Below are 9,507 nucleotides of genomic sequence, written 5' to 3' on the forward strand. Positions count from 1 at the left end.
CAATTTCAGATCAGAATATGACTCAACCCATCCAGAGCTCTTCAGTGTTGTCCTAGTCTTTGCCTGTGTATAGAGATCTGTAGTGAACTTTGCAACTCAAATAAGTTCAGGGTACCAGAAGTTCTGATTAGCATTGGGACATAGCTATTGCTACATTCCTAAATCCACATTTACAAAGGCTACTTCTGCAATTCCTAAGGGGACATTAAAGAACAGCGGGAACAACAGTGTAGACTTGTTACTTTAGGGTGGAGACAGTTAAAGAATCTGAGTTACATGGGCTAAACACCAAGGGATTCAATGCATCTTTGAGATTTGGATCAAACTGACCTGTAGCAGGCACAAACCAGTTTGCTTTCCCAAGTTTCCATTTGCAAAAGACTCTTTGACTTTGCATAGAGTTTATGCAATGCATAAAAACCAATGTTAAATAAACATTCAGTGCTAGCAACAAGCACTATTAATAATTTTAAAATGTCAACACTTATGAAAAAAGTTAAAGGAGTTACAATGTTTGGCATATAGTTATTAGCACAGAATAATATAGAAAAACATAATGTGAAACTTTGGAGTTCTTGCCTTCATTTTAATGATGTGCAAACGTTCCTTTGCACTTTATGATGGCTCATCTTTTCCAGAGTAAAGGCTTATTCCTTTCTTGTTCTTATTCTTATTTTCTTTTATTATGATAAGAGTCTCTGGCTGGAGAGATGGCTTAGCCATTTAAGGTGAGGCTCGCAACCAAAAATATAAGAATCTCTGAAAGGCAAATATTGGTAAAGCTCTCTCTCTTTCTTTCTCTCTCTCTCTGTCTCTCCCTCCCCCACCTCCCTCCCCCCTCCTCTCTCTCTCTTTCTGTGTGTGTGTGTGTTTGTGTGTGGTGTGTGTGTGTGTGTGTGTGTGTGTGTGTTTGTGGTGTGTGTGTGTGTGTGTGTGTGTGAGTGTGTGCGCACACATCCGGGTGCATGTACCTGTGAAGTGCAGACGATTTTAGTAGACAGGATCTCTCAGCTACCCTGGAGCTCATTGACCCCTAGACTAGCTAACGAACTGCTTCAGCTGTTCTTTGTCCTTCGTGTTCCAGGTTAACCCAAGTAAGCCCCAGCCCCAGGAATCCTCCAGTTTCCTCCCACCTCAGCCCTGGGCTTTCATACATGGACTATGTGTGTTGCTTTTAACCTGGGTGCTGGGGATTGGACAAAGTACCTTCTGCACATGTATCTTGCACTTTACTGACAAAACCATATCCTCAGCCTCCAAAGTTTAATAAAGTTTCAGAGTAACTATTTTAAACTGTATAGGATGAAAGAGAATTAAAGATAAAGTGAAAATATATTAAAATATAACACATTTCCACATTTTATCAATAAATTAAAAATAATTGCATTCAAGTATTCCCAAAACAGAACTACAGAAGAGACTAATTAAAAGGGTATTAATGTTTATGGGATTGAAAGCAAGGGTAATTTTCCCCTTAATTGTGGTTTAAGTTAGTGTTACCTATCATCAAATTGATTTCTTCTTATTTTTTACATTATTTTTATTGGTTATTTTATTTATTTACATTTCAAATGTTATCCCCCTTTCCAGTTTCCCCTCCACAAACTCCCTATTCCCTTTCCCTCCCCTCTAGGAGAGCGCTCCCCGACTCACCCTCTCCAGCCTCAGTGCCCTAGCATTTCTTTATGCTGGGTCATTGAACCTCCACAGAACCAAGGGGTTCCACTCCCATTGCTGCCAGAAAAGGCCATCCTCCAATACATACACAGCTGGAGCCATGGGTCCCTCCATGTGTACTCTTTGATTGGTGTTTTAGTCCCTGGGTGCTTTGGAGAATCTGGTTGGTTGATATCACTCTTCCGCGGATTGTAAACCCTTTCAGCTCCTTCAGTCCTTCCCCTAAATCCTTGTTTCGGGTCGCTACTCTCAGTCCTATGCTTCGGGTCGCTACGCTCAGTCCTATGCTTGGCTTTCTGCAACTGCATCTGTATTAGCCCGCCTCTGGCACGGACTCTCAGGGGACTGATATACCAGGCTCCTGTCAGCAACTGCTTCTTGGCATCTGCAATAGTCTGGGTTTGGTGTCTGCAGATAGGATGGATCCCTAGGTGGGGTAGTCTCTGGATGGCCTTTCCTTCAGTCTCTGTTCCACTCTTTGTCCCTGCATTTCCTTTTGACAGGAGCAATTCTAGATTAATATTTCTGAGATGGATGGGTGGGCCCATCCCTCAATTGGGGACTGTGCCTATCCACTGGAGCTGCTCTATCTTTCCATTGTTAGGTATTTCAGCTAATTTCATCCATGTTGGGTTCTGGGAACCTCTTGGGTCCCTGGCATCTGGTACTTTCCAGTGACTACCCCCATTCCCTCCCCCACTGTTACATACCTCCTTTCAAATTCCTGACATTCTGTACTTCTCCCCCCAACCCACCCCATGTCCTCACATGACTGGTCCTGTTCTCCCCTTCTGTCCTCCTCTCTCCCTCTGAGATGCTTCCCTCCTTCCACCTCCCATCATTTTCTTCCTCCTTTTAAGTAGGACTGAAGCATTCACACTTTGATCTTCCTTCTTCTTGGGTTTCATATCGTCTGTGAGTTGTATCAGGGGTATTCAATGAATTTTTTTTATTTGGTCTTTCTTCCTTCCTTCCTTTCTTTCTTTCTTTCTTTCTTTCTTTCCTTCCTTCTTTCTTTCTTGCGTTAATATCCACTTATATGTGAGTACATACTATCTGTGTTCATTTGTGACTAGGTTACCTTACTCAGGATGTTTTTTTCCAGTTCCATCCATTTGCCTGTAAATTTCATGAAGTCTTTGTTATTAATAGCTGAGTAGTAATCCATTATATAAATGTATCACATTTTCTGTATCCATTTATCTGTTGAGGAGCATTTGGGTTCTGTGGGATTGCAATCTGGTACAACTACTCTGGAAGTCCATCTTGGCTGTTTTTCACAAAATTGGAAATAGTTCTTACCTGAAGACCCAGCTATATCACTGCTGGGCATATACCCAAAAGCTGTTTCAACATATAACAAAGACACATGCTCCACTATGTTCTTAGCAACCCTTTTTTATAATAGCCAGAAGCTGGAAAAAATAAAATTGATTTCTAAAAGTCTTTTTCACAAATAACCTTAGTTTGCATGGTGAAACCATTGCAGACTTAATTTGGCAGAGGGCTGGCCTATAGTTTCCTGTCTCTGTCCTTAGATTTAGAAAGCAGGGGGACCCATCGACACTTTTCAGATTAACACACTGAAGAAAACTCAAGTCTGCTTGAAATGCCTCAGAATCTGACCACATTTGAGTGGGAAGGAAGATTCGAGATAGTCTCATGGACCCTCCTTTCTGAAAGAAGTCTCTAGAATCCTTAACTAAGCTTCATTTGACATTTCAGACATATTGTGTTTAAACATTGATTAGACAGTGTTGACAAGTTCTTACTGACACCATCACAGACTTGTGGTCATCTCAGCAGAAAGAGGAAGACCAATTGAAGGAAGCTCTGAGGTGTGGTCATCTAATATCTGCTCTCAGGAGAGAACATGTAAGAAAAGTAGACAATTGGAAAGAAATTTATTTCTTCATCTCTGTCTCTTCTATCTAAAAACAATGTGGAGAGAGGAAGAGAACTTCACAGATAGAATAGCGTTTGTATAAATAATGAAATTGCAATGGCATTCTTTAGTATTATTGTAGATGAAAGTTGGGGAAAGAAGGTGTGCCGACATCTCAGTAGGAGTAGCATGCTTGGCTTCCCCTGCCATACCATGAAGAACATTCTGTGAGCCCCAAACAGAGTAACTGTGTCTTCCTTGCTGCTGCTGCTGTTTCTGAAAATTCTGAATGCTGAGACCAATGGAGAGTCGATGTCAGTAGAGGTCATCCAACTGAGTCTTCATAGGCACACAAGTTCTTAAAGAGAACTTTATTATATTTTTAATTTGAGGCTTTCTTCATTTTTATTTTACATCTATGAGTGTTTTGCCTGCAGATATGTCTATATGTCCTGTGTTTGCAGGACTCAGAGTCCAGTAGAAGGCATTGGACGCTCCAGAACTGGATTTACACATGGCTGTGAGCCACCAGGTGAGTGCTGGGAATGGAAGTTGGCATCTCTGAAAAATCATGTGTTTTTACCTGCTAAGCCAGCTCTCCAGCTCCCACTTGAAGGTTTTAAACTAATTTAGCATCATGAGAAGTAGAGGGGAAGCAACAGAGATGAACCACTGAAGACTTAGTTCAATCATGGTAGAATTGACATTGCTTGGGTAAACTTGATTGGTGATTGCCACACTTTTGTAGGAATCAGGATGCTAACCAGCTGTGTCAACATTGCCTCCTTTTCAAGGGAAGGGATATGGCAAAGAGCCCAGGGAAAAGGAAAGAGTGAAGGAAAGTTATGCTTCTGATGAATTACAGACTATAAGTCAGTTATGAGTTTGGGCTCAGGGAACGCATGAGAATTCCTAGCAAAAGCCTAAGACCTCAGTGCAGAATGGATAAGGATAAGAGCCTGCTTAGAGGGCAAAGAAGGGATGACAGAGTTAGGAAGTCCACGGGTGCTGCAGAGATCGGTGTGAGCATAAGGCAGGGCCAAGCGTTTTCTTCACAAGTTGGAAGGTTTTTTTTTAAATACTGGGACTTGGCCATAGAAGTTCTCTGGATTCTATTAAATTCAGTGTACCAACTTACGACTTACATACTCATGAGGAGTACATGCTGTATGGACTTCTCAAACTCCTAGAAGAGCTTAATATAGTTCACAGGGAAGTTAAAATGATGTAGTTTGTAGAAAGGGGCAATTTCTTTGGATGGCAGTGACCTTCAAAGAGAAAAATCATGTGCTTTGCATACCTTTGGACAGTCAAGTTTGGTGATTTAATTTTTATTTTCTCTTAAATTCCATTTCAATTCAACAGACTTTAGTTGTTATTGAATATTAAAGCAGTGCATGCCATTAGTGAACATCAAACCAGTCTTCATTCATTATGACTGATTTCTCTCTTTTCAGTGTACACCGAGGACCCAGTAAGTGCTGTGTAACATTTTAGGAATGAACTTGACATGAATTCTTGAGAGAATGGATAGAGTAGTTGTATTACTTCTGACATAATGGTTTATTGCTAATGAAGAGAGAGATGGAATTGCTGTAAAAATATAAAGAAGACAATAACTAACATTTTATTTTCTTTTCTAAATACATAAGAATTCTTTATTCACTCCATAGTCTGTTTTTCAGACAACATATCTACTAAAATGTAGAAGAAAGACTTATTTTCAAGAGTTGTCTAACCCCCAAATCAAATTTTTCTCTTGTAAAATCACAAGCACAATAAATATTCTCTGGATTGTATAAAAATTACTGTGGTATTTGTCTATTTGAATCAAGCATAGAATTTCCTGCTTGGATTTTAAGTTTCATAGACTATACCAGATTTTAGCTGTATGAATTACTGCTACTTAAATCAATTAGATGAGGAGTAAAACAGGACAAAGCAGATACACTTCTTAAACATCATGGGATGAATATGGAAAGGATTAGGTAAGGATACACTGAGTGATTATGAATATTAGAGCTCTAGAAGACATTTTAACTCCATTGTATTGAATCTCACTAAAATAGAATAATTGTCAAAAGATCTAGTTACCATGGTAATCCATCTTTTAAGAGTAGGTAACTAAAATCACTCAATTGTAATACCAGAAAATATTGAATACAATTTACATGATTTTTCTCTTTTCTTTCAGCATTAACTTTTTTAATTATATAAGAATACTATAAAATTAAGCTTTAGGTGCTAGAACCAAATGATAAGGAAAGATCGCATTATGAACCATTCATTTCAGATTGACAGAAGCATATATTTCTATAAAATTGTTTCCCTGTTGTATAAAATATAACAAAATCTGACAATTTGAGAACTAAGAAAGATCTTTGGAAAATATTACTTATAAGTATGCTATACACACATATATGTACACACATACTTATACAAATCTAAGTGCATACAAGCAAATACATGTTCATATGTAAAAATACGCAAAGATGTGTGCACATATGCACAGACATCTATGCATATACATCGACACTGTACAAAAACGACATACACACAAATTCACACACACATTTACACAGACACATCACACATATACACATAGAGGTACATAGTCACATAAGTACACATGTAGATATAAACACACATATGCATGGATATGCTCACTGAAATATATATATATGTATAGTTGTATGTTTGTAGACATATATAAAACAACATTGTTATGTATGTGTATATGAATATACATATAAAGATACACATGAAAGAAAATATACTCATATACATGCAGTTTTCACACACATTCAAATACATACAGACACATACACATATTCATGTACACACAAAACACTTTCCCATATGCAAATATGTGAAATAGTTATACACAATTATATACACACACAGACACACAAGTACACAAATTAAAACATACATATATACCTATATATGCACACATATACACACCTATGCCCATGCATATAAAATACACTAATACACACACACACACACACACATACACACACACACACACACAGAAGCTCAAACACTGAACATAAAGTATTTAGAATGGTGCTTATTCAAGAACAAGCTTTTGTGTGCTTGAATGGTTTTCTAATAGTCAGTACCTGTTTCCTGACTTCCTTTCCTTTAGTCCTTCCTTCTTTTACTTTCAACATGTCTCTATATACAACATGTTTTGTAACATTCTATGTTGGATCTTGTGGTGGTCTGGATGAAAATGACCCTCATAGACGCCCATGAGCGCTCAGCCTGCAGTTGTTAGAACTATTTGCTACTGGATAATATGCCTGCTGCTAAAACAGTTTGCCACCTACTAGGTAGTTTAAGATTGACAGAGACAATCTGTAGCACGCTCTGGAAGGGAGGATGTCACCAGCAGTTGCAGTGTTGATTGCAGAGGAAGAAGTATGTTGTCCTTGCTTCACAACCCTGATAAATGCCGGAGTACTTCAGCCCTTCAAGGAATCATTCATTTGAATAAGATCCCACTCTCTCTTCCCAGTTCATCTGGCATGGGATGGGATAAACATGCACAGAATGTCTGGGGACTGTTTAGGGAAGAAAGTGTTTGCCTAGACTAGATTGATGGTATTTTCAGTTTTGTCCCTTGAAGGAAGATTGCTAATAAAAACACCAAGCAGGTAAAGAGAAATACAAAAGAGAAGGCTAGTATGAAGGAAAGTGGCTAATCCAGGAGCAAATAGGAGACCCCAAGGGCAAAGAATGATGTTTGAAATTTTTATAGGCTTATTCTTTGTTGTTACTGTTGTTGGTGATGATGATTTAATATCTTTGTTCCCACGGAAACTGCAAAGAGAAACTCAGCATGAGGCTCAGTGGGACTTGTGGCCAGCAGCTCTGGGGACATACCTAGAATAGAAGGACAACTGCAGGCTCTTAAGGACATTTCCGTCCGAAGGACAGGATTTCAGAAATCACAACACTAGTGAAACTAAGTATTAACGTCTTGTGAGATAATATTTTCCTATGAGAATAAACATACTGAGGTGAGCCAATTATTTAAATTTAAACCAAAAACAAGGTTTTAAAAAGAAGAAAAAAATGAAAGATAAAGTCTAAACATGTTTGAAATAATTTTCATGTAGATATTTTTGTAAATTTGGGAAATTGAGATAAAGTAGTATTGGGAATTGCTTGTGTATTGAAATGATATCCTTTTTTTTTTGGTTCCCTCTTTTTAAATAATATCTTTATCAAGCATTCAACTAGCAAAAGTTGTCTGGAAAATCAGGAGCCCAGTGAGAATTAGAGAGTGTTAAAATAATCATTTTAGTACAATACAATTAGATATTTAATTTTAACAATAACTAATAATCCACCTTGAAGCAGATAACTGACACATGCATCTGTATATCCACACACGAACACTAAGTTTATATCTTATGGAAGGATTGTTGTGAATAAAGCTGTAGTCATAGCAGTCTTTTTTTCTTTTTGGGCTCTCGATGAGCAGCTAACACTTTGAGTGGGAAAGGTGCCTGATCCATTTTTCGTCTTTTCAAACTGAATTCTGAAGGCCCGTGTGACTTCTCAGAGGCTGCGGCCTGTGAAGATCAAGTTCTAAGTTTTCTTAGAAATGAATGCATTGTTGGTGACTCTACATGCTTTGCTATTGTGGTGGATCAGTAGGCTGAGGAGACCCTTGTCAAAATTCTGCTTTCTGGGATGAAGGACACTCACTCTAATAGATGTTTTTACTTGCCAGCAGCTGCTCCTTAGAACAGCATAGAGATTCTCTACAGGGTAGGTGGAGTCCCAGGTCCCAGAGGATTTAATCTATTTGTCTGTACAGGGAAGCTAGGTTGGAGTTCCCATCCCAGACCTCCTCCCAACCCCAACCCCTGCCTGCACTCTCCCCGCCCCCGCCCCTCCCCCCACTCCCATCTCCACAAGGATGTCCCCACCCCACCCACCCCACCAATATTCTAAACTTCCTGGGGCCTCCAGTCTCTTGAGGGTTAGATGCATCTTCTCTGACTAAACCCAGACCGGGGAGGTCTCATCTCAGCTGGCATATGCTGCCTGGTTGGCAATCCAGTGTCTGAGAGATCTCAGCGGTCCAAGTTAATTGAGACTGCTGGTCCTCCTACAGGGTTGTCCTCCTTTGTAGCTTCCACCAACATTTCCGGAATTCAACCAGAGGGGTCAGCAGCTTCTGTTCATTGGTTGGGTGCACATATCTGCATCTGACTCTTTCAGCTGCCTGTTGGGTCTTTTGGAGAGCAGTCATGGTAGGTCCCTTTTTGTGAATGCCCCATAGCTTCAGTAATGGTGTCAGGTCTTGGGGCCTCCACTTGAGCTGGATCCCACTCTGGGCCTGTCGCTGGACCTTCTTTTTCTCAAGCTCTTCTCCATTTCTATCCCTGCATTTCTTTCAGACAAGAATAATTATGGGTTAGAACTTTGGCTGTGGTATAGCAACCCCATCCCTCACTTGATGCCCTGTCTTTCTGCTGGAGGTGGGTTCAGTAAGTTCCCTCTCCTCACTGTAGGGCCTATCATCTAGGGTCCCGCACTTTGATTCCTGAGTGTCTCTCACTTCCCAGGTCTGGTACATTCTAGAGGATCCTCTCAACCTCCTTCCTCCTGAGGTCGCCTGTTTCCATTCTTTCTGCTGACCCTCAGGGCTTCAGTCCTTTACCCCCAGCCAATACCAGATCATCTTCCCCTCACCTCACCCCCATCCCTTTTCCCTCCCCTGTTCCTCCCTCCCTCTCTCCCACCCTTGTGGTTGCTTTCTTTTGAGATTACAGTATCACAGCCTTTTGTCATTAATTGTCGTTGCACACATATTTGTGTGTGTGTGTGTGTGTGTGTGTGTGTGTGTGTGTGTGTGTGTGGTCCCTAAATATCATCCTCTCAGCCCATATGTTGTTACTTGTATGTATGTTTACAGAGCTGGC

The 9,507-nt window shown here is 39.9% G+C and overlaps 1 protein-coding gene across 8 annotated transcripts in view; it reads left to right on the forward strand.

Annotated features, from left to right (window-relative positions):
* Prr16 (proline rich 16) overlaps positions 1–9,507 on the forward strand; it is a 340,436-nt gene that overhangs the window by 53,242 nt on the left and 277,687 nt on the right. For 3 of the 8 annotated variants that reach the window (XR_010059586.1, XR_010059588.1, XR_010059587.1), the window contains exon 1: positions 1–4,094. This exon is cut by the window's left edge and continues 52,572 nt beyond it. The exons of 4 other annotated variants lie outside the window; for them this stretch is intronic. Coding sequence is in view for 1 of the 4 variants with exons in the window: in XM_063277475.1 (XP_063133545.1) it covers positions 4,077–4,094 (18 nt within the window). In the remaining 3 variants the exon portion in view is untranslated. The remainder of the gene's footprint in view (positions 4,095–9,507) is intronic. One more of the 8 variants, XM_063277475.1, reaches the window with a different exon arrangement.

Source organism: Rattus norvegicus, chromosome 18 (assembly GCF_036323735.1).
Source record: "Rattus norvegicus strain BN/NHsdMcwi chromosome 18, GRCr8, whole genome shotgun sequence".
Lineage (NCBI taxonomy): Eukaryota > Metazoa > Chordata > Mammalia > Rodentia > Muridae > Rattus > Rattus norvegicus.